The sequence below is a fragment of the Trematomus bernacchii genome, unplaced genomic scaffold (genome assembly GCF_902827165.1).
Source record: "Trematomus bernacchii unplaced genomic scaffold, fTreBer1.1, whole genome shotgun sequence".
NCBI lineage: Eukaryota > Metazoa > Chordata > Actinopteri > Perciformes > Nototheniidae > Trematomus > Trematomus bernacchii.
The window spans coordinates 588,242-614,067 of record NW_022987549.1 but is presented as its reverse complement, the minus strand read 5'-3'; the positions used below and the strand labels follow the sequence as shown (position 1 = coordinate 614,067).

General features: G+C 39.9%; 1 protein-coding gene across 3 annotated transcripts; it reads right to left on the bottom strand.

The window, feature by feature from the left end:
* Nucleotides 1-1,698: 1,698 nt before the first annotated feature.
* Nucleotides 1,699-25,419, bottom strand: LOC117476980 (ATP-dependent RNA helicase DDX3X-like). Of its 3 annotated transcripts, XM_034123667.1 has the most exons (21): nt 25,261-25,419; nt 25,086-25,158; nt 22,978-23,032; nt 22,214-22,261; nt 21,498-21,557; nt 18,220-18,327; nt 16,644-16,767; nt 15,819-15,932; nt 15,218-15,317; nt 14,457-14,592; nt 12,985-13,082; nt 12,799-12,897; nt 12,399-12,559; nt 11,949-12,093; nt 11,560-11,704; nt 10,845-10,889; nt 9,572-9,753; nt 9,127-9,244; nt 7,554-7,707; nt 4,906-5,027; nt 1,699-4,673 (listed from the first exon to the last, which is right to left on the bottom strand). In XM_034123667.1, the coding sequence occupies exons 2-21, from the start codon at nt 25,128-25,130 to the stop codon at nt 4,555-4,557; spliced, it is 2,178 nt and encodes a 725-aa protein (XP_033979558.1). In that variant the 5' UTR covers nt 25,131-25,158; nt 25,261-25,419; the 3' UTR covers nt 1,699-4,554. The 3 variants fall into 3 exon arrangements, with proteins under 3 accessions (XP_033979558.1, XP_033979559.1, XP_033979560.1); XM_034123668.1 differs by lacking the exon at nt 21,498-21,557 and having other exon boundaries at nt 4,555-4,673; XM_034123669.1 differs by lacking the exons at nt 18,220-18,327; nt 21,498-21,557 and having other exon boundaries at nt 4,555-4,673.
* Nucleotides 25,420-25,826: the final 407 nt, after the last annotated feature.

Sequence of the window (25,826 nt, the reverse complement as noted above, 5' to 3'; positions counted from 1 at the left end):
CGCTGGATTGGATGTGCAGTTACGATAAGTAATAAGGGTATTTATACCGTGAGTTCTGTGCTAAGTGCGTTAGCATTTTTCCGCTCAGGGCTAATTTAGATGCGTCTTGTGAGACTTGTGCTTTGTTTCGGTGAAAATGGTTCATATCTTCAGTTAGCTGAGTTTCTAACCGTTAAGTGAGTATGACACATTCATAGGTTTTTAAATATTGAGAAGCCCTGAGACACAGTTTCGTGAAAAAACTAGCCGCCAGACCCGGATTAGGGTCCTCTCGGGCTTAACAGGTTAAATGCTCTCGCTAATTGTACATATTTAAAAGCAGGTAAACGAATAAATCCCAGTTAGGCTTTGACTTCATTTTCTAAGATTCAACTCCTTTTTTTCGGGTCATTAAAGAGCAACTTGCAGGGTTTTTTTTTTACTACATTTATTCTTAACCTTGCCTGAAAATTACAATTAAAAAAGTTAATGCAGGATTTGATATATTTTACGAGACATAAGGGCAAGAATTCAGAGGGAAAGGAGCCGTTTTGAGCTCTGCTACTAAAAACTGCTTTTTTTTAAACGTCATACGTCAAACGCGTCATATCTAACATCTATATGAGGCGCTTTCACACCACAGTACTTTTCCCACAAAGGTTCATCAGAACTTAGTTCATGAGAACTCTTTAGTTCTCATGAACTAAGTTCAGATCGCGTTCACACCGGAACTGGGACTCCCAGCAGCTTCTACTGAAGCCTTCGGAGTAAATCGCCAGAACGCCGACACCTCATCTCTCCACAGCTCCCATGTTTTATCTTGTGTTGCCATAAGTTAGTCTCTCTGCGTTTCTGCGGTGGGCTAATGCTAATGCTAATAATGCTAATGCGAGGATAATAAAATGGCGGCTCCACAAAAGTTTTTTTTTTTTTTACAGAGTTTTACAGGGCGTGGTTTGCAATCCGCCCAGCCGATCAGACATAGGAACCTTTTTCTCCCACGAAAGTACCTGCTCTCTAGCAGGGACGAACAAGGGGGTAAAAAAGGTTCTCATGAACTAATTTTAGTTCTGGCTCTTTTTGGTGTGAACGCGACATTTCGGAACTATATCGGAATTAAAGTGGGAAAAGTACTGCGGTGTGAACGCGCCATTTGATTCTGACTTTTCTACATCCAACTCTCATTGCTTTGAGAAAAAAGATTATTCATTTACCCCTTTTAGAAGTGAAGTTAGTCATTTGTTCTGGGAATGTCATTTTCGAGCCTGAGACCTGAAAAACAGTCTCAGGGGTTAAATGCTCTCGCTAATTGTACATATTTATAAGCAAGTAAACTAAGAAATCCCAGTTAGGCTTTGACTTCATTTTCTAAGATTAAACTCCTTTTTTTCGGGTCATTAAGGAGAAAAAACAGTGAAAAGTGAATAAATCCTACCACCTCTAACCCTGGTTTGACAAAACAATCCACACATTTTAAATTATTCTCGTTTAACATTTGTAGCTAGCTTTGTCTAGTCTGTCCAAAATATTTCTTAATTTCCCCTAAAATAGTTTTGCTAATTGTACATCTTTATAAGCAGGTAAATAAAGAAATCCCAATAATGTTTTGACTCCTTTGTCTAAGATTCAACCCCTTTTAACGGGTCATTTTGAGAAAAATAGTGACATCAAGTTTCTCCAACCTCTAACCCTGGTTTGACAAAACACGAAGCACACAGCTGAATTTACAAATGAAAACTTTATATTGAGTCCAAAGGAAATGAAGCCCGTCCTAAACCAGCTGCTGCTACAGATTCTAGGAAACAGTGGAAACATGCTGGAGTTTTCAGGAGAACTTTTTTTGCATTCAAACATTTTATTTTGGTAAAATCAAACAATTTGTTTGCACAGCTGAGTATTTCCCATGCAGTGCAAGTAGCTTCTAAGCTAATACAGAAAGCAAAGTCTACGTCTAAACAGCTCCGGGGTTCTCCGAGGGAACGTGGAGAACGTCTCGAAGGTTTTTCACGCAGGATAAACAACGACGTTCTCCACGTGCACGCAGAAAAAAAAAAATCCAGAAGCGTCATATATGCAAAATACAACAATGAGAATAAACCACATGTTTGTTTCTTTAAGGATTGCCATGTGCCAGACATTCACTGGAGAAAATCATCAGGTCAAATTAGAGATAAGATCACACGATTGGAGAGTCAGCACTGATATGCTTCAGGAGATTTTGATGCTCTGACAGCTTTATTTCCAAACCTTGGCATGTTGGTTCAATTCCATTTCAAATTTTGTTGACCAATTAATATATATAGATAAGATGAGCGGCCCTGAGGAGGCCCTGAAAACAGCTGTGGATATTATTTACTGAGTCCAATGTATCTTAAACATTAAAAAGCTCACACTACCCCGAAATATATAAATTTCACGCATACAGGTGACATTCAACATTCAAGTGCCAGTGTTTTTTGTACTGTCTTTTGGTCAAGTTTCTGAAACTTTCAAAGAATCACTTTGAGGCTTACAAAAATAAATATTTGTCAAAAATGCTTAATAAATTACACAAAACTAGCAGCAAAAGTAGAATCTAGAAATCTGTGCAAATGGCTAAATTCCCCCCAAGACTGCTAAATCCCCTGGTCCCAAATAAATCCTGGTTTAAACGTTGAGAACCTGTCCCCTTTGTAAACAAGCTGCGTCGTTTTCTCACAATCTCCTCACACACAATATTTGGAAGCTTTAAGGACACATATCCAAGAAGACATCTATATAAAACTCTAGATGTGCAATAAAAGAACTTTCTTGTAAAACTTGATGGGCACGACGACGACGAACAAGGGCCTAAATCAAGTAGCACCATTCAATCTCAAGTTCTCAACACTAGCCAGTGCATCCGCTTTTTAGATCAATTTCTTAAAAGTAAAAACAAAACAAAATAAAGGTTTTCAAGGCACCCGATGAGGAGCGTTGTCTCCCCCTCTCGATTGGCTGCTCCTCTTTGAGAGGAAAAGCCTGGCTTCACAGAGCCACAGAGTTTTATATACCTGACTTTATTTAGAGGAAACGGCCCGTCATGTTTCGGCCGCCTCCACAGTGTCACAGCGCGGCGATGGGGAAGCCAAGGCCGCGACGATAACGATGCACTGACTGAATCTTTTCAGGAGGAAAAGTGTCGCTCTACCCTGCGCTGTTCTCCCCGATAAACCTCAGTGATGAACCCTGCCTCCAACGCAGCTTGAAAAAGAGAAAACGTTTGTAATTAAGTTAAGCCTGCGACTCAGTTCTCGTGTCCTTCCTGTTCCTTGACCAAAAAACAAAACACTTGCAAGCGTAGAATACCAATGATGGGGCCGCCCCCCCTCCCCCGTCAGCGGCTGATTCAGTAAACACTAACACCACGCTGTGCCCCCCCGATGCTGTGGTCCTTTATGCAGCGGCCATTTTGAACTTCACTTTCAAAGATGGCAGGCATTTTTTGTTTTCAGGAAAAAAAAAAAAAAAAAAAAAGTTTTTTTTTTTTTTTGATTTCACAACACACCACCAAAAATGTCTCAAGTAAAATAAAGAAACAAAAAACACCGCCCACTTTAACGATAGCTAGCACTTGGTAACATACTAGCTGCCGTAACACTGTCAAGTCAATATTTTGAAACGCGCTGGAGCTTCGATTCTCGCGTCGGAGCTTTAGTGACTTCTCGTGTTTCTTAAGATTACATCAGGAATGGCTTTTTCAAAGACGATCCATTTACAAAGGAGCCTGTCCAGGATAGAGTGAGCAAAACAAAGAAAGCGTTGTCCCTTCGGATTTTAAAATGCTTCACGGAGCGGCCCAGATGGAGTTAGACTTGGTAATGGCTCCATTAGCTGTTTGTAGACTATCGAAAAGGCTACGAGATGTTCCTGGGATTAAATTTGAAGTTCAAATGGAATCATGACGTCAGAACCACAATACCCCCGTGTTTGCCAAGGTTGGATTTGCTTATTTCTTTCTTTTTTTTTAACCTTTTTTCTTTTTTTTTCACCAAACAAATATCGTAAAATCAAATTATTTTTGTTGTTGAAGAGAGAGAAAGCTCTTGGCCATCTGGTGGAATGAAAACATGGAGATATATATATGTATATTTCCTGTCTAAATTCCAGAAGGCACAGTACATTAACATACAAATGATCCTCAGGTGTTCTTTCCATTTGTTTCTTCCCGCCCTATTTCCACAAAAAAGAACAAAAATACTTTTTATAACAATGAAAGAAGTCCGAAGTTGCTGTCGGACATTTTGCAACGTCAGCATCCATGCTCGCTCTGAGGTGCGTTTCTCTGTTTTTCTCCCGTTGCGCTGCAGTCTCTGTGCTGCTGGTGGCTTTCCGTGTTTTCTTGTTTTTAGCGTAGCGCTGCTTTGCTGCACTTTTCCCTTTGTGTAGAGGAAAGCGAATGGCAGAGAACCAGGGTTGGTAATGTACTGTGTGTCAGTGAAGCTACACAGGGTAAAGGGTGTGTTTTTTTATTTAGTTATGGTCTGGCCTTTAAGTTAACATGTGGTTTCCATTGGGTGCGGTTGGCAAAAAAAGGCAACCCGTTCCTGTCGGCGACTAGTTCCCCCACCAATCCGTGCCGCTGCCAGAGTTGCTGTAGCTTCCTCCGTAACCGCCGTCGTTTCCTCCTCCTCCTCCGCCGTAGAAGCCTCCTCCGCCGCCACCACCGAATCCACCTGAAGAGAGTGAAAAGACGAGAGGTTAGAATTGGTGTGTGTATTTTTCTTTCATATTGTCACACTTTGTAACCGTTTAAAAAAAAAAAAAAAACGCAATAGCTCACTTCAGGCCGTGATATATGAAGAAGTGGATTTTGCACAATAGGTGACCTTTAAGATTAGGCACTTCTCAAAATGATCAATATGTTGTCAAAACTGTGTGATCGTGAAAGCAGGAAGTGTTTCTTACCTCCGCCTCCTCCAAATCCACGGCCTCCTCCAGCGCTGCGACCTCCACGGGGCGTAGTGAAGCTGGAGGGTCCGCCTCCGGGCGTCTGACGGTAATCTCTGGCTCCGAAACCACCGGAGAACCTGCAGGAGAAATAAGAGCGTTGTCGTTAAATGCACAGAACATCTCGAGGTACAGGTTCAAAGCACTTTATTGTCTATATGCTCAGCAGCTACAGTGTAGATATGCAACGACAACATTAAGTCTAAGGCTCCTCCAACATGAATATATATAAGACATCAAACTAATATAAAAGACACAAAAAATACTCCCCCCCCCCCCCCCATGATGTAACCAATCGTAGGCTCTCGGAGTAAGTGATTGATGTTTTGTGAGTTAAATGTGACTTATTTGTTTTTGTATCTACTGGATTTAAGTTTTTCTGGTAAATGGTCTGTGACAGGAGTTGTTTGTTTAACCTGTTAAGCACCTAGCCTATTTTTCATGTTTCAGGCTCGAAAATGACATGCCCAAAACAAATGACTACAACTTAACTTCTAAAAGGGTTATATGAATAATTTCTTTTATCAAAGCAAGGTTACAATCTGTGAGTTGGATGTAGAAGTGTCAGAATCAATATAGATGTTTTTTATTTTAAAGAAAATTCAGATTGAACATAGTAAAAAACTGTAAATTATAGTGTCCGTCCAAAAATTATTTTTTACAGATAGTGAAAACTACCCTTGGATGATGGGTTAGTAGACTAAAAGCTTTAGGAATCCAAAGTACAACATATAATAAGTACCCTGTATCAAGATTGATGCAAAACAAGTGACATTTGACCTTTTTAGAGAGATTTAGCCAAAACCACCCCACCTCTGAGGTGATTTGGGTGAAAATGTTTTTTTTTCCATATCTCTGGTCCCCCTTGCTCGATTTTGATGGTTGACACCTCTTTCTGACCGTTAGAGCCAATAGAATCGAAGGGGGAGGCCCCCACACACACACACACTGTGAAGAGAAAAGGTGGGGGCTGCGCGCATGTAAATGTGCAGCAGAGTGGAGCTACATTCTAGCTCTGGCATTTGGAAACAAAAAAGCAATTTTATTGCTTATGGATTATCAGAAATCATTTCAAAGAGGACACAGACACATTGGATGAACCTATGGATTAACTGCAGCATCGTTTTTTTTATCGTTTGAATGCCATTGAAGACCAGTTTTGACCAAGGTAAGCCATGTTAGCGTTTCTAGCTACTTAGCTCCACATGTTATGATGTACGCTTTCGTTTATAGCGCCGCGAATGTTTATCACTGAGTGTTGAGGACGGCACCGTTAGATTCAGTGTCTCCAGGACACCAAAAACGAGTGGTTGGCTGTGCATCTAGGATAAGTAACAAGGGAGTTAGAGTGAGTTTAAGTGCCCTTTTAAGTTAAATTTTTTCGCTCGTGGCTAATTCAGAGGCTGAGTGCTAACATTGTGTTTTTTTTTTGGAATTTAAAATTAAAAAGATCAGTTAGCTGAGTTTCTTCCCGTTGCATGGATATAAAACATTCATAGTTTTATTAAATATTAAGATTCCTAAGACGTTGTTTCCTGCAAATGACGCGTTTATCCGCCCGGTACCGGGGGGGGCCGTGCGTAACAGGTTAATGTACTGATTATTATTTGGGGTTAAAAATACAGAAATGTTCTGTTGAAAGTGACTTGGTTGATTATTATTGTTCCTTTGTAAACTTCAGTAGCCAAGTCACCGGGCTATCCCTCTGTTTTTGCGTGTTTAACCAAATTAAATCTATTCGTTCAGGGATAACACCTACGCTACAGTATGAAGACTCAGCAGTATAGCCGTCTTATGTAAGTCGAGTCATTTAAAATGCAAAGGTAAATAAATGCACAGGAGCAAAACCAGCGTACTTCTAAAAGATAAATAAGATAAGAGGTACTTTATTGATTGCAAATTGGGACTTGTTTGCGTTGCAGCAGCATAAACGAGTAGAAATAAACAATACTAGAACTGCATTGAAAAGTAGAAAATACAGTAGACCGTGAAGATAAAAAAAGAAATCTATAAACTCAATAAAAATGCTCTCTACCACAAGTTAGATATATAAAGTGTCCAGTGACATTGGTGCTTCTCTAAGAGGAGGAACTTGTTGTTTTTCTCTTGGAGTCCTCAGTGAAATAAAATACTGCTTATTGTAATAACTATGTGGGATGCAAAGAGATGAATGATATGAAGGTGTGTAGCAGTCCTGTGGGGTAAAACTGTTTGATCAGAAGTTGAGTCGTTTAACACACAGGAGGTTTTACACAGACAGACAGACAGACAGATAGATAGATAGATAGATAGATGGATAGATGGATAGATATAAAGTGTCCACAGTGACATTAGTGCTCTTCTTAGGGAGTAACTTTACCTCTTGGAGCGCCCTCAGTGAAATACAATACTGCTTAATGTAATAACAGATAAATATGTGGGACGCAAAGAGATGAATGATGTGAAGGCTCAGGAGTATAGCAGTCTTATGTGGGATAAACTATCAAATCTGAAGTGTTTTGGGAAGATTTGTTTAAAATAAACGCACAACCATCTTATGTTTAAGACCACAAGTTAGATGTAGTGTGTCCACAGTGACATTAGTGATCTTCTTAGAGTAGCCGTACCTCTTGGAGCGCCCTCGGGTCGTGCTCTTGTGCTGGTGCTCGTAGGCCAGGCTCTCCAGCCAGGAGGGAACTTCCTGCTTCGCCTCCACTAAGATGTCCAGCAAGTCTTTGGTTATGTTGCTGTTTTTGTCGTTAAAGAACGACGTGGCCAGACCTGAACAAAGAAAAACAGAGCGAGGTTAGACAGTCGGACATCAAGTAGTAATGGTTATTAAAAAGTAGGGATGGGAATGATTAATCGAATATTCGAAATGATTCATGTATTCGAGTTATGAATATTTTTAATGAGGGGTGCCTAAGTTGATTACATATTATCAAATGGTAGGGATGCACGATATATCGTGTCGTGACGATAATCGCGATATGTGCATTATTCACATCGCATGGCGCGCGATATATACATATTTTTGTTTAGGACGTGCGATATTAAGTAGGCAAATTAACTCAAACACGTCAGGTTACAATTCTTTTGCTGCTTGCTACAAAAGGAAAACTCGTGCGGCTCTCATGTCAGGGGTCCTTGAGTGAGTGACAGCAAACCACCAATCACCAATCACAACCAAATCTCTAAAGCAAACGGACCGGGTGATTAAAAGGTCAAAACACTGAATGAAGTAGTTTCATGTGTTTCTCCAGTTCGGCGCTGCTAACCGAGCTAGCTCAGCTTGTTGCTCTGATAACTTAAGATCCAGACGTCCGTGACTAAAATCCCTCATCCGGTTAAATATAGTTAGAAAAATACCAATTGTATAGCATTAAAGTTCAAGAAAGGAAAAACCGGTCTTTTCTTCAATTCCTGTATTTTTTCATATCGCAATATCAGTTTTTTCCAATATCGTGCAGACCTATCAAATGGATTAATAAAATGTATACGACAGTGCCTCACAACGGTGAGTCCTACACAACAAACATGGCGTCTAAACGGAGCAATGTGGAGCGCAAACTATGCAAAGTTAAACTTGTGTATCATAGGTCAACTATAGCTGTCAACTGTTCAAACTGTGGTCACCCGTTCAATACATTGCATACATTCGACTTGCCCATGCCCATCCTATTAAAAAAAGGCCTTATAAGTGTGTTTTAGTTTAAAGTGGACCTATCATGCTATATTTGAATAATAGTGTAGGACCATACCTATATAAGGCATATTTATACGTTTGTTTTCAAAATACCAAACAGATCATGCATTTTAGCACTTTTTTTTTTTAGCTCTGCAAGGGCTGATTCTGTGAGAACAGCACCACCTACAGGCCTGGCATATGTACTACAGCGTCTCCAGCGCTTTCTAACGGCAATGGCCGTGGCTGTCTCCTCCTGATTGGTGGAGTTGGCCCAATAGCCGTAGTGCCACCGTCCTGACGTCAGGACAGTGTTCAAATCTGGATCAGTTTTTATCAGATCCGTTGCAGCCCCTTTTTTAGAGATTTGGGTATGGAGGAAAATAGAGAGGGTTGTGTTTTCTGACACTTGGTGAGTTCCCTGGAACACCGGGGACACATATTCATGTAGAAAAGACGTACAAAAGTGCATTTTGCATGATAGGTCCCCTTTAAAGTAAAGAGTTGTTTCGTACCCAGGTTTCCCACACGTCCCGTACGGCCGATACGGTGAACGTATTCCTCGATGTCGCTGGGCAGATCGAAGTTGATCACGTGCTTCACGTTGCTGATGTCCAGACCTCTGGCAGCCACCTGGGAGAGATTTAAACAAATATAGATTAAATGTCAAGAAGGTGATGAAATTGGGATGTCAATGACCAAAATGCTTTTATAATTAATATTGCTGCTATGTATTCATATCTAATCTCATATCCTGACAATTTGATTAGGAAGTAAATACTATCATTTAGATTCATCAATATCTTTGTGTGACTAAATGTTGCTTTTAGAAATATATCGGTTATCAACAACCCCTTTACTGCTTATTACAAATATAAGAAATGACTTGTGTTCTTTCTTGTGAAGCACTTCTATTTCTGTGAAAGGTGCCATACTAAACTAACTAAAGAGATGACTCACAGCTGTGGCCACGAGGATGGGGCAGCGTCCGGATCTGAACTGGGCCAGCGCCTCCTCTCTGTCTCGCTGGGATCGGTCTCCATGGATACTGGTGCAGGAGTAGCCCTCGTGGTACAGGAAGTCCTCCAGGGCGTCCGCGCCCTTCTTGGTCTCCACGAACACCAGCGTCAGAGACTCTTTACCTGAGCGGCGCGAGAGGAGAAGAGAGAAAACATAAGATCATTCACGACAGGAGGTCAAAGGGCAGAGATGTGGGACTACGGGATGGGAACAGGAACTTAAAACTATGGAATGGAGTTGCATTAAAATAAATGGTTCTCTCTCCAACCACAACATTGGCTGTAGGTAGTCTGCACACATTACTAAGATGCATCATTATGCTCCTTTGAAGGATTGAAAAAGGGACACCCTTAGTTTAAAAACAATTATTAAATCTTTAAAATGGCTGAGATTAGAGGAAGTAGCGTGATGGGATACTGCCACCAATGTTTGTCTAAAAACCTGCCTTATTTGTATTAAAGAAGTGAATCTTCATGCTTCAATTATGCCATTCTTTAAAAGGCTATAACCTGCATTCAAGTCGTTTCTTTGAGCTCAATACATCCAGGTAATAATTGACAGGTAAAGCAGGGTTTCTGTTCATGTCAACGGAAGAAATTCCAACAGCCTTGCTTTACTTAAAAAGTGCCTTTGTATAGCCCCTTCAAAATAAAGTTATATAACTCGTCAGGCCTTTCTTTATAGGCTATAACCTGAATATGCACCGATTTCAAGCTCAATAAACACAGGTAATATTTGCCTGGATTTCTCTTTTTGATAACAGAAACTCTGCTTAACCCCACAGACAAGTGTGTGTTTAATTACAGTGTCTTTTCATAGCTTCAGCTGCACCCAAGTAGAAGTCCCGTGTTTGTGACTTTACACCAAGTGGAAATGAGCAGGGAGTGCTCCGACACAAACCATTAAAACCAACATTTATTGTGTGTTCGAACTGGATCTAGAGGAGAAACTTTTGTATTCCTGTAAAAGGATTAAATGCGTCTGACTCATGGAAACTGAGCTGCCCTTTGTGTCAATAACACACTGTACCTCTACTGAGTGCAGTCAACACTACGGTCTATTTACAGGGAAAGGTTTGGGACTAGAAGCTCTTATTGGAAAATGAGGAACATAAACCGATAATACGAGGCACAGCTTGGGGACAGGATGATCTGTGGGATGCGATGTCTCTGTGGGGGTCAGAGTGAAATGGTTATAATATGTTCACACTTACCCGGTTTCTCTGGAACCTCTGGCACATTTTCATCAGTGGGAATAACTAAGATAAAAAACAAAGCGGACGGAAATGTAAGGCTTCTCATTTCACAGATATGACAACTTTAACATGAGAAGCTAAAAAAAAAACTCTAAAAACACGGCATACGCTCACCACCCCTACATGACATTTTGGTAACTAACATGCATACTAGCAGTATATTGGCTCTTTATTAGTCCGTATAAAACACTTATTAATACATGACCATATTCTACAAGTACTAGGCCATTAGTGCTTATTTATTGTAAGTAAAGAAGTTGTTGTACATGAGTTTTGGGCAGCAGTACCACAAGAATATTGATTCTCATATGGTCTATTCTTATGTAACAAGACATTAACCAGGTGTTAATTCTGTCAAAATAACTCAAAATGTGGTATTTCTAACTCGGAACATGTTCCCTATTTTAAAGTGAAGTCTTGTTCATCACAAATAAGCTAGTAGTTTGACTCGAATATGTTAAATAACAACTACTTGATGGTGAATAGGTGTACCTTAATATAAAGTGTTACCGACATTTTGTTTACACGTTTTACTGTCCACTTGTTAGCAGATATGTTTTCAAAGTCAATATTAGCTCGATATTACGACACAAGTTATACATTGGAGCCTAAACGGATCTTCTTGGGGAGGCAAAAACCCACGTGTTTACATATAGTCGCATGCTTTTCTCACCTGTAGCATTGAGCAAGTCGAGCAGGAAGGACCTCTTGTCGTTCTCCTCGACCCACACCACCTTCTGGGTGATGTTTTCTGAAGTGGAGCCGACACGGCCCACTGCCAGGAAGATGTAATCCTCCAGGAAGTCACGAGCAAGGATCTAATAAACAAAGAGAAAGGATGAGTGTGGAGGGAATGGTTGTGTCTCTCTGAGGGAAACATTTCCACGCTCAGGGTTTTATTTACAAGCATCTTAGCTTAACATATGAGTCAAGAGTTATGTTAGCATTTGACTAGCTTGTGTTGAAAGCAACTACAAGTTTTCTGACTTTCTTCACATTATTTTAACTTCATCAACTGATATTGATCATAATATTCTATGTATAGTTGAATGTCCACCGTACCTGGATCTCCTTGGGGAAGGTGGCGCTGAACATCATGGTCTGTCGGATGCCTTTAGGCGGCATGGTATCCTGCTCCACGATGCGTCTGATCTGGGGCTCGAAACCCATGTCCAACATACGATCAGCCTCGTCCAGGACCAGGAAGCTGCACACACACACACACATTTCATATTTAATATCAAAACCTCTCACACACACATTTGAACCAGGTGATTCCATCAGGAGAAAAACTGTTTTAAAAGTCTCCTATTATAGTATTTTTAGGCATATATTAGAGGTCTCAGATGTATAGAAATATAAAAAACATGTCGATGTGTTTTGCTCAATATACCAAACAGATCATGCATTTAAGACATCCCTCTATTTCACTTCCTGTTACTAAAGTGCTGATTCTGGGTCCTTGGCTTGATAGGAGACCTTTAAAAATGTGGTTTTCTGTGTTGTATTTACCTGCAATAGTCCAGTCCGATCTTTCCGCGCTCCAACATGTCCACGAGGCGTCCGGGTGTCGCCACCACCAGATGGCAGCCGCGCTCCAGCTCTCTGATCTGCTGTCCGATGTCAGCGCCTCCGTACACAACGCAGCAGCGCACACGTGAGCGGTAGGCAAACTAAAAACGTAGAAAGAAGGGGAAACACGTGAGCGGTAGGCAAACTAAAAACGTAGAAAGAAGGGGAAACATGTGAGCGGTAGGCAAACTAAAAACATAGAAAGAAGGGGAAACATGTGAGCGGTAGGCAAACTAAAAACATAGAAAGAAGGGGAAACATGTGAGCGGTAGGCAAACTAAAAATGTAGAAATAAAAAAGGGATAAAGTAAATCCATTAAATTCAAAATGATTTCCTCACCTTCCTCGCCTCGTCGTAGATCTGTGAGGCCAGCTCTCTGGTGGGAGCCAGGATCATGGCGAGGGGGTACTGCTTACGGCGGCCATACCTTCCACTATCCTGAGCACAAAACAACATATTTTAGAACAAACAAATCCAAAAATATATACAGGTTATTTTCCAAACACTGTTCACTATCTGAAGTACCTGTCCTCCGTTCTTCGATGCTGCGAGAGCTTCTCCGGGTCCTTCGCTGTAGATCTGGCTCAGCACCGGCAGCAGGAAGGCAGCCGTTTTACCAGAGCCTGAAAGGAGGTTATATATGTAGTTATTTATGGCGCATTTCCACCATGGAGCGCAGTTTAAGCGTGCCGTGTCGTGCCCGTTTTTGGTTGCGTTTCCACTAGGCCTAGTTACGGCCCGGCACCACTTTTTCACCTCTTTTCTGGCCCGACAAAATTGTGGTTCTATCGGGGCCAACAAACAGGGCTGAGTCGGGCTGAGTATACTAAACTAGAGAGAGCATCGCTGGCAAGGGGGCTAGAACTACAACAAGATGGACATATTTGACCGTGATTTCATTGTAATACACGTTTCAAAATGATGCCGAAGTAACAACATACTGATACCGGTTAGTAAAAACCATGAATTAATGCTTTGTCAAGTCTGCAGACAGACGGCAGGCGAAACACCTTTTAAAATGCGTGTTTTCTAAATGGAGATTGGCTAAGCTAACGCAGTATATGCTCCGACCGTCCACACTCACAACAACGGCCTACAGACATAAATAAAGCAGCGACTGTATTCACCATGACACAGGCAGTCTGTGGTTTGTACTTCTTTAACTTTTGTCTAGTTTCTGAACAGATATGAGGAGCTGTGAGCTCTGAGTGCTAACAGCTAACGGCTGTGTTGTTTTTCTGGGGTTCTCATTGATGACGTCACGGCTTCGCCTACACTGCGTTACTATAGTAACTACCCCAGTTCCTAAACTGTAATGGAAGCGCAGCATGAAGTGAGCGGGCCCTGTTAAGGCCCAACGCGGCCAAGCCGTACCGAGCGTGGCCGAGGCCGACCGTGTGGTGGAAATGCGCCATAAGACTACCTTAAATTTAAATATGAAACCAATGTGAGCCAGGTAAGATCATAAATGAGAAAGATAACCCGGACAGTGTGAGCAGGATCCTGAAAGTGAATGACTTCATGATCAGTATCTGCACACGGTTCCACTTATCAAATGGCTACTCCATGAATGCTCCAACAATCTGACTCACGATATTGATTTGAAAATGATCGTATTGCTTCTGCTTAGAAAAATAGGTTGGTATTACAGAAACTTATGTTCATATCCATCTCAGTAGATCAAGTGCATATTATAACCAAACCACAGTTAGGTGGCTAAAAATGCTAATTTATGTCTATTAAGTGTTTTATATGAAGAAAAGGAATACTTATTGATCTACTTTAAGCTCTCAAATACAAGCACTGAGAATATTTAGCAAATATAAGTGAATGTGATCGAGACCACGTAGTGTTTTCTGATTGTTATGCATGTCTCTGCTCGGGGACTGCAAATGGCAAAAAGGCTTTTAACGTATCCTCCTTTCCTCCGTTTGAGATTCATTCGCATGGTACTTGTTTTTATAAAAAAGGCATATCATTAATAATAAAGGACTCACCAGTCTGTGCGCAGGCCATCAGGTCTCTCTTGGACTTGATGATGGGGATGGCGTGCTTCTGGACCGGGGTGGGGTGATCGTAACGACTCATGGCGATGTTTGCCATGATAATCTCACCCATGTCAACATCGTGGAACTACGGGATACACAGACATGCTGTCAGTTTAAGAGACTCACAATGTTGTATTAAAACCCAAATTAGGGAAATGGAATTCAATTCGCCCAATATCACAACACATTTGTCTCACAGGGCTTCACAAATCAACAAACATGAATGATGTAAAAACAACCAACATATCTGAGAATATAGTAACATAACAATGACACAAATACAGTTAGCAGCACCTCCGGCATTGACACGCCACCTTATTCTCAGTCAAACTGATTATTAGGATCTGCTGCTGAAGTTCACGTTACAAAGTGATATTGTTTTTTGGAAATAAAACATTCAAGGAGCAATCAAAATATCCAGTGGCTTTTTTTACTGCGAGTCTGACACTGCTTCCCAAGCTCTCCATGTGGCCAAGAAAAGGAACATTTGGAGTTATGAGACAAACTGTTAGGATTTTGGCCACTGCAATACAATGATTCCATAAAATGAAGGGTTCATGAGGATGTCCGAACTGTACGCTGCACTAAGGAGGAAAGTCTTCAGCCTACCCTTAAATGGTCTGCCTCCCTAATCAACACTGGAAGTTGGTTCTAGCACTTGATATTATTTTGTTGTTGGGAATGCATGCATCACAGCGTTAAAGACTCACGGTGTCGATGTGAGGCGGGCAGTTGCTTCCTGTAGCCTCCACGGGAATATCGTCATACTTCTCAAAGTTTATACCAGTGTTGCTTGCACCGAACAGCTCACTAGAAAGAAAGGAAAAAAGCAAAGTTATGCATCGAATTCACAATTATTATTTTTTAACTGTTGGGAAAATACTGAATGTCCTCTTCCAACATGAGTACACATGCTAACAAAGGTATCCCAACTGTAGCTGTGAACATGACAGGATGTATGATTACCTGGAAGAGCATCAGGACTGTTTGAGGCATATGATAGCTATGTGATTAACATGATGATTCAGCCTCTAAGGAGATAGACATATGACAAGCATGCTCATTTCTGACGTGGAGCTAATCTGAAGTAAACATTGAATACTGCTTTCTATTCCTCCATCTTGTGACTGTGTAACTCCCTCTCTTGGATATCAGCATGTGAAGGACACTGTTCAGGAACTAGTTGATGCTCTGTATGTGATGACTACTTCCATTCTGGAGAGGATCACAAATACATGGATCCTGAGATTGAAGCTCAAGCCAGTGAGATTTCTCACAATTATCGTTTTGATTATTGACGAGTGATCTTACTTTTCCAGGCGCTCGTTGGGAGCGGTGAGCTTGGACCAATCTTCGTCTCTGGATTCGTCCGACCAGCGGTTTCCTCCTCCTCCGCCGCCGCTGGAGTAACCCCCGCGATTATAACTGTAGACAATTAGGGTGGATTAAACTATTAATATCTGAACTGCAACTAAACATTATAACATGGTTTGGCATCTTAGAAGTATAACATCTGCTACAAAAACAAACAGATAAAGAATGGTCATTGTATTAAGGGTTGCAAATCTGCTAAAAAAATAACCCCAATAATGTTCATTTGAATATTGAGCATGTATCGTTGGAATAAGAAGCTGCTATTTATTCTCTTTGGAAATGATCAAATCGCAACAAAAATGTGCCTTCAAGAGATATCACTTAAATGTAAAGGTTATCACTGGTGATTCATAATAAATGAAGGATATTTGTTCAGAAAACCTGTTATAAGAATTTCATAATTGACATTTATTTCTACATAATTACAATATACAGGACTTTGTTATAATGTACAGTATTCTGGTTTATGACATGTATAAAAAGTTAACTATTAATGCATTTTACTTGCACCATTATGTCCCTTTTAAAGAAATAATGAATTCTGATTACTCTGATTGATATTGCCTTGGCGAAGTGATTGACAACATTTGAGAGATGTCACATTTTTGCATCATTGTTCTCATTAATCTTACATTTTTTTATGAGTATCTGTACCAAAGAAATATGTATGCAAGATTACATTTCCTTCTTTTTGTCCAACATAAAGACATATTAATATACTGTGTTTGAGTGTTTTTTATCTAAGTAATAATTCCTACAAACCTTCCCCTTGAGCTTGACCCACGGTCGTTGAAGAAGGTGGACTTTGACCTATCGTTGTTGCGTCCGCCAAAGCTGTTGTAGGCGGCATCACGAGGAGCTGCAAAGTTTCCTTCACTGCCTACACCTGAAAACAAGCGGATAAAGAGCCGTCAGCGATTGTCCTTTCTGCAAAATCAGCTGAAATCAAATGCCGCCACTCTCTTACCAAAGGTGGCGGGTAAAAAAAAAGCTCTTTCCCTTTTTAAAACTAAAGAGCACGGGCTACTGTTAATTATTTATCCATTATGCATATTGCAGGGTGTCAGCGTGCATCGTAGCATCTGCAAGAACAAGGGTGGGGGGAGGGCTTCCTTCTTAAAGGGATATTTGGGATTTTGTTTTGAAGTGGCGTGGTGTGAAGTACCTTCTACCTGCAGGAGATGGAGATCTGCTTGCACAAGGTTTGGAGAAAAACCATTCCTCACACACGTATGCATGTTATTTCCTGCTTTGTACATTTGTTACGTGGCGTGTGGCGCAGTGGACTAGTGCATTGGTGTTGGGATCAGGGGAGCACAGGTTCAAACCCCACTGCAGTCAGCATGTCCCTGAGACACTTCACCCCAAATTGCTCCTGTGGGGATTGTCCACAGTATTGAGTATGCAAGTCGCTTTGGATAAAAGCGTCTAACATGTAACGTTAATGTAAATTTGTAATTCAACATATGTATTTTCTACTTTTTTTTCTAATGCTATTTTATCTCTATTCCCATCAGGAGAAAAACTGTTTTAAAGGTCTCCTATTATAGTATTTTTAGGCATATATTAGAGGTCTCAGATGTATAGAAATATAAAAAACATGTCCATGATGTGTTTTGCTCAATATACCAAACAGATCATGCATTTAAGACATCCCTCTATTTCACTTCCTGTTACTAAAGTGCTGATTCTGGGTCCTTGGCTTGATAGGAGACCTTTAAAATGTGGTTTTCTGTGTTGTATTTTCTACTTTTTTTTCTAATGCTATTTTATCTCTATTGAGACGTTTACATTGTGGAATGTTTATTTCTTGTCTTTTAATTTTTTTTTGTACAATGCCATGACTTTTTATGCTGCTGCATCGCAAAAAAACTAAACAAATTTGGATCAATTAAGTACTTCTCTTTGTTATTGTTTGTCTGTGTTTGTCCTCTTTGTACATACAATCAGTGCAGACCGTCTCATTTGTACGCATATATTTTGCTTTCCACTTCTAAATGACAAACATTACTTATCAAAACCTAATAAAAAGATTTTTGATCAGAATAATCTTATTTCTCCTGTGCTTCTACTCGTATCTCCAAATTGTGTGTGCAGACCACCATCTTCACACACCTCACACCACCATCTTCACACACCTCACACCACCATCTTCTCACACCTCACACCACTTCAAACCATCAGAACTATCCCTTTAAACTACTCTGTCGTCTCACCACACACACCAGGGCTTTGGTGAGACACTTTAAGGGGCACGACAGGGTTTCCCCACCTGCATTCTGTAATGGTTGATAAACCGACTCTCCACCCCTGTTACCACGGCAGGCGTTTCGCCCACCTCTATCATCGCGAGGGGCTCCTCGTCCTCCATAGCCCCCATTAGAGCGGTTGTCGTGATAACCATTCACATATCCATTGCTGCGGCCACCGTCCCATCCAGGTGAATCTTCAGGTGGAAGATGGCACATTTAAAAAACAAAAAACACAATAAAAAGGCTTGTGAGGAAGAGCATAATGCTGCACACGTCACTGATCGGCGTCAGAAAGCAAGTTCACATTGGCCTGACTAGCCGTTAGTCTCTCTCTTAAAGTGACAGGCTTATTTTTAGACTGACAGGTGGGATGCAAGCAACTCCACTAAGACTTGAACATGGACTGAAAGGTCTCGTAACATTCAGAGGAAATGTTGTTCAATATTTTAAGTAGGCAAACATATGCAAAGCAAGTTCTATACCTGTACAAGAGCAAGGATGCAAGGGAGTTAGATTAAAAATAATCATTATCCATTATCCAAAAAGCCCAGAAAGTCCTAGATTTGTGATGAAAAATGTGGATTTAGGTCAGTTTTAGAAGTATGTAGGGCCTCTCAGAGCGGAGTTGCAATTAAAAAAAAGCAAGAGTAATTGCAGAAGTGGGGTGCAGACATTTGAAGTTAGTGTTGCAAGTTAACCATTTTTCAAATCCAGGTACATAAGTACAGCATGTGCCCGCTGAAAACAATGCAAAGCACCTCGTGCAGCAGTTTCACAGCCAAACGTTCTCAGACAGAAACGCAGCAGACGTCACAGTTCACTCCAAAACCCATAGCGAGGTAACTATTCTTCTCTGAAGCAATGTTGGATTTACCAGTTAACGTTAAGCGTTCTAACTAAAGGGTTACAAAGATTTTACCCGATGTTGTTACACAGGTTTTTCTTGTTTAAATGACGGGGGAAATCTAACTTTTCTGGGGAATGCTGTATGGGTAAATGTCTTAATGAAATGTTACTTTAGGGTTAGAAAGATTTCAACACATTTACTGCAAGTTGGGTAGTATCATAAGTATTCTTAATAAGGGCCTTCTGACAGTTGTGCATCCACAACAAGAAAACTCCATATTCAGGTTTGTAATCAGACCCATGGTGGAGAAAAAAAGAACTCGCAAGTATGATGTTACTGAGAGAAATGCGTGATCGAATGCCATGGTCAATTTCTATATCCAATTGACCATGAGCGCCTAATTATGTGATTACACACACGTACTGCACAATGACTCATCCTTTAGTCAAGCTGAGGAAATGAAAGCTTGCAATCTGTGACATCTGTTACAATAAGCCAAGGAGGAACCACATAAAAAAAAAACCTTCAATGGACAATTATTTTGTATTAATTCCAATACTCTTCTGCTTCTCTGGGAGGAAATGCATAAAAACACACACTTCTACCTCAGAAAATGCGCATTGATGTCAATACAATCTCATCAATTCCCACCCCTACTTATAAGTCTAAGCAAGAAGGGAATTGGGGAATCCAGCAGTGCTTGTAAAAGAAGAATATGTTCCCTCGTACAGTGTCACATATTCCAAAAGGGGTCTTGTATCCAGCGTTTCCCCCAGGGGGGCGTCTTGCCGTCATTTGACGCTCTTATTCAGCTCGGAAAGCTGCTTGTATCCCTCAGGACTGCTCAGCTTCAAAGACGACATGACACAGGACTCCTTTGACTTTTAATAACCAAGAGCTTCACATGGGCTATAAATTACCCTCAGACAGTCTGCTTTACTGAAAGAACAATCCTGGTGCAGTGACAAACCGGACAAAGTAGTTTGATTCAATGTTTACATAGCAAAAGCAAAAGAAAACACCTGATAATCGCTCAACTTAAAAACAAATATCCCTTTCTAACACTACGGGTCAGGAGTATTTAAGAGCATTTAGGGGCAGCGATAATTTACCAAAGTTAGTCTTACTTCACACCAGAGAGAAGTAACTAATATAAAGGATGCATGCACTTAATTATTGCACGCAGTACTTGTACAATTTTGAGTGTGATTGGGTTGTTGGATGCATCAACGTAATCTTAGTTTCTTTGCAGATTAAAATCCCTCCTTTTTGAACCTTTTTAAAGAGTATAAATGTTGACCTTGCATATCACCTTGATTATTTCCTTTCACTGCAGATTGCCTCATTATTAGCAAGACAGCAAACAGTGATGCAGTGCAGTCGTGAAGGCATCATGCGTCATTAGCCAACATTAATCCACAATAAATAACGGCTGAAGAAAAACTACTCTACTTAGAACTCGAAAACAAAACGTCCCTTTCAAACACTACATGTCAGGAGTGAGCAATCAGAGAGGTGACTATGAGCAGAAGTTGTTCAAAATATCTAAAGGGGGTTTCACTGGGAACATTGGAGTAGTTGGAACAAAAGCCTGCATTCACTCAATCATTGCACGCAGCACATAGTATTTTAGTATGCTGTGAGCAACGGACTGTCTCTGAGGAGGAAACAAAGGCAACGTAAAGCTCAGTTTCCTGTAATATAAAACCCAGACTTTGAACATCATGACTGCAAGTATACATATTCCTTTCACTGCACAGATTGCCTCAGTATTAGTAAGACAGCCACTATGCAGTGCAGTCTCGAAGACACCATGCATCAACTTCAAGCTTTAACAAACGCTGTGTTAGCCCCGATTCCTGCTGCTCTTTCCAGGAAGTGACCACGACAAAGCAAGGGCACATTCACTGTGTTCAGCTATGTACGCTATGGAAACTTTAAGTAGATGGCTTGGCATGCAGGTAGAGGTCAAGGTATACCACATTTATTGGGCTAACCCCCACTGTAGGCATGGTAAAAGGCAAGCTCTTGGGTAACCTGAGCAAAGGTAGGGAAGCAGGCTATAAAAAGACTCTCCCATGACTTCTGGCTCGTGCAGCATGAGTATGGGGCTTGACTTTGACAGTAATAGTTACCAATCTTACAGTCATCCCATCCTGCTGTATAGTTATGTCTGTGTCTTTGCCTGCCATGGTTTGAGGGAACTGCTAAGGGGAAACTTAAGGGACATTGCAGTTGAAATATGGGCTTGCATATGTGGTGGAAAAATCATTTAAATGACACCTTGCGTAAGAAAAGCACTATTTAACCCAGCAAGCTACATGGAATTTATATTCTACCTATATGGTAATTCTCATTTTGAAGCATCCCAGCAGAAAAAAGCACATCAATTAATCATGAGCCCATCATTTACTTTCTCCCCTTTTTGCACTGGCTTTGCTGGTGTGTAAAATGGCTATCTCATGCATCTGGAAATGCACGGTTGCCCTCAGCGAAAAGCAGACGGAAGGGACTTACAGAGGTTTACTGGTGCCACTGAATAACCGTACTGTATACCAGCGGAATAACCATTTCCTGCTGTGGAATAAGAAAACAGTCAAACGAGAAAGAAACATCAAGTGTGCAATGACACAGTTTTCAATATTTTTTAATTAACTGGCCAATTACGCCAGGCAAAGAATGCATGTTGATTTAAGGCCTTTCAATCGGCTCAAACAAGTACAGAAAATGTGTTTAAATCACCTCCTCCTGGATGCAAACACATTGATTGATCAGAGCAGCCAATAGCTAGCACTCCTTCTGTCCAGATGTGTGAGGCAAGAAGTTGAGATAACCAATGAAAGGAGTCGCAGATAAATGAGCAACTCGGGTCGTAAAATTAGAATTTTGTCTCGTTTTTTTTGTTCTAATGATCAATCTGGGGTTACAGCCATTTTACAGAACCACTTTTCCTACGTCCTCCAAGCCAAAAATAAGCCACCATGCACAGAAAACCCCACTCGACATGGCTCTCTCATTCTGTGCAACTCATTTTCAAACGGCAACAAAACACTGTAGCCGCAGCGCATCAGACAATAGATTTCAGTTTGTTTTTCTGGTTGAAATAATGCCTTTTCTTTCAGCTGTGCTTTCACCATGCTCTGGTGGGCTTTCACCATTAACAAGAACACCACGAGTCAAACCCGTGTTGATGGTTTGACCGAGGCTTAGCAAGAGCTTTAGATTAAACTCACCATTTCTAGGTGCGCCAGAGTTTCTCAGGTGAGGTGGAATGTAACGCCCTGGGAAGAGGAAGAAAAACAACACGTCAAGCGATGTAAAAATTGCTATAATGATGCATTTGGATATCTAAGATTATTGATAAGGTAAAGATATACATGAAGACAATTCACTCAAAGAAAACACTTTACAAGTAGAGCTGGATCAATAAATAAATGTGTTAATTATATGAGAAATAGAAAAATAAATGTGTATTGCTCAAATAAAAACACTATGATTCCAGATTCACTGTGTAATTTACAACTTAATAAATAAATGTACTTAAAATACAACTATTTTACTACCGTTTACATTGTAAAAACATCTCCTTTAAATAATTGTTTCACAGGATTACATTTGAACACATCTTGAGATTGTTAAAAATGTATGTTTGCTAAAAATGCAAGCTCATAGCCTCTCTGTTACCGGCTGCTAACTTCTACGGTAGACTAACTGTAGTTTTGCAGATTTAATGCAAATTAATGTTAATTATCAGGGAAATATTTCTGCATCAACTTGTTACAGAAGTACTTTCGGTTCTCGTGCCTTCCCTACTTTAAAATACATCTCACACTTCCTGGAAAAACAGGAGAAATGTTGATTTCATACATAACTTTAATGATGTCAACACTAAAACAGTAACTATTTAAAAAGTAAACAGAATTACAAGAGAACACAATGAAGATAATCTCAGTTTTAACATTGACCGGTTTTGATAAAAATCTGTTTAAATACTTACTGCCAGTTCCTCCGCCTTCTCCGCCGTCAACGTTGTTCAAGTCTAGGCCAGCCAGCTACAAAAAAATAGAGGAAAATGTAAGAATGCAATCTGGTTCAAATTGAAGTTAACATTCACCATCGAGACGGAAACTATAAGTAAAACAATAGGAGAGATTAAAACTATGGCCATCAATGAAATAACATGATTATAGGATTTTTCTCCTTTTAAACGTTTGGCGCTCAGCTCCACTTTCACTTCCGGGTTATCTCAAAACTAGCACACATGGCACTAAGCATTTATTACACTTAGGTAGTCAATGGCCATATCCAGAGTGCACTATGGTGAATTTGTTCAAATAAAAACATGTTTACATTTAAGACAACGTTCTCCCTCGTTTAGAAAAAAAATCAGAGTTTGAGAATTGAAAATCATAGATAAATGTTTAACGGTGAGCTCCTTGACCAAAGACCAATCTGTGCAATCCATTGTCATCGTTTCTGCTGATATTACATATAGTCTTGAGGGGAATTGTGTTAAAACAGTGGATTAATTTATCAAACAACTGACTTGTTAAACATATTAAATATCAAATAATGTTCTTCTCATGTTACATATAGTCTTTGGGGGTAAAGTGTACAAATAAATTAAAATATGTATGCAACAGCCAACATCTAGTCCTTGGCCATCAAGCAGGGAAATTCAGACAAATTGTAATGGTAATACACACTATTTCAATAATATCCATTTAAACTCAGATTAAAAACAGCTTGATGACTTCACTTGTGACAGTACTTTATTTATTTACTAATGCATCTCAAGAGTTGAGTTTCAGAAACATTAATGGTGGCTTAAAACCATTGTTCCCAAAGACAAAAAGAAAAGAAACGAATGAATGGAAAAGTTGTACAGTCAGATACTCGACCAAAGATCCATCTGTGCCATTGTTTCTTCTTATAATAGAGTCTTTGGGTGGGGGTGAGTTACACAATTGGCTTAATTAACCTAAAGTCCCTGGCCATCAAACAGGGAAATGCAGACAAGTTCTAACTAATTCAGTATTATCCATTTAAACTAGGAGTAAAAACAGCTCATACAAACTGGGGACTTTAGAACCTAATTTATTTACTTTAGTGATGTTTAATGGTGACTTAAAACCATTGTACCCAAAGAAAAGGTTATACAACTTAAGACAGTCAGTACAAATGTTATGCAATTGCTTCTTCCTATATTACATAGTCTTTGAGAACAAATCCATTTTAAAATGGACTTAACTTATCCAACAACCAGCCCACAGGGAAGTGCAGGCAAATTCAAAAGATAATATTCAATATTTCAATAATATCGATTTAAACTAAGAGTAAAACCAGCTTATACAGCCTGATGACCTCAGTACCTTCACATTACATTCATTTGAGTCATGTTCCAGAATCATTAATGGTGGCTAGAAGTAAAAACTAACAAGCTGAATATCAAAGAATACAAATATATACAGTTAGATACTCGACCTAAGACCAACGAGTGTAAATGTAATGCCATTGCTTCTCCTAAAATAACCAGTCAATGGCCATTAAACAGGGAAATGGAGACAAATTCAAAAGATAATGTAAAATATTTCAATAATATCCCATTATACTAGCAGTTAGGTAGCTTACACAAACTGATCACTTTAGTCCCTGCTTTATTTAATTAATTAAACCAATAGTTATGTTTCAGAAACATTAATGGAGTCTAAAAACCGAAGCCGAACATTTTCTCCTGCGCCACGTTTCAGGTTGAGAGGCCTAACATTAGCCTTCGCAGGATACCGGCAAGATCACAAATGTTACCCAACCGGGTACATTTCCATTCATAAAAATACATTTCCACAACACTTAGGTTATGTATTTAAGTCCTATACAAGTGTTGGCCTTTTAAGGAAGTGAAATATATCACTAAAGTGGCATTTTTGTGTCGTAAAGACGAGCTCCGCCATCACAAAAATCCTCTCGAAATCATCTCCTCCATTTTAGCTCAATGCTATGCTAACATTAGCTTCTTTCTCATCGAAACGTACATGTGCGTAGAGGAAAATAACCACATTTTTAAAGAAAAACACAACATGGAAACAGTTTAAAAGAGGCACTCACCTGCTGATCTAGACCGTGTGGATTATCAACGACCACATGACTCATAACTAAAGAGCGTAATGGGGGATTATTTCTGAAGAGAAAAGGAATTTCTTTGTTAGCACGAAAACCGGCTAATGCTAATAAAAAATTTCTGTTTCAAATTACGTTCGACCAAACGGTTACCAACTGTTACCTGTAAAAAGTTAGCTTGACGATTACTTTAAATAAATAAAACGATGTTGTATTATATAAATATAAATTCCGTTTGTTAAGTTTCCAAATGAAGATGATGAGTGTGGAGCTGAAGAAACAGGAACTCTGCCGGCAGGTTTGACCGTGGTGGAATGAGACACCGAGTGTTCAAGTAACGCGAGATATTACCTCTGTAACCCACAGGCCGGCGCTCTGTTGCGCAAGTATCGCGAGGTTTTGTTTCTTCATTTGGATTGGCGTAGTGGTGGAAATAAGTATTTGTTATATAAAACACAAAAAGGCCAACATTAGGCCTATATAAAATAAATATTACATATAAAACGCAGTATTGGAAGAAGTACTCAGACAATAACTTAAGCAAAAAAAAATAAGCTATACAGAGTTGTAAAAGTTGTATTTTATAAGTTAAACAATCCTGCATTTAAAGTAAGAAGTGAAAAAGTAAATTAAAATACACTTTAAGTACTAAAAGTTATAGCACTTTTTAACACCTTATGAAACATTTTAGAATCATAATTGGTTTAACATTATATATGCACGAAAGTG

Bases quoted from the DNA above. Each gene is read 5' to 3' on its own strand.
- LOC117476980 (XM_034123667.1), bottom strand. From the start codon at position 25,130: ATGAGTCATGTGGTCGTTGATAATCCACACGGTCTAGATCAGCAG. The intron at 18,328-21,497 runs GTAAGTCCCTTC...TTCCACCTGAAG, and splicing joins AGTGGCACCAGTAAACCTCT to ATTCACCTGGATGGGACGGT. The intron at 11,705-11,948 runs GTACGGTGGACA...TTTGTTTATTAG, and splicing joins CCTTCCCCAAGGAGATCCAG to ATCCTTGCTCGTGACTTCCT.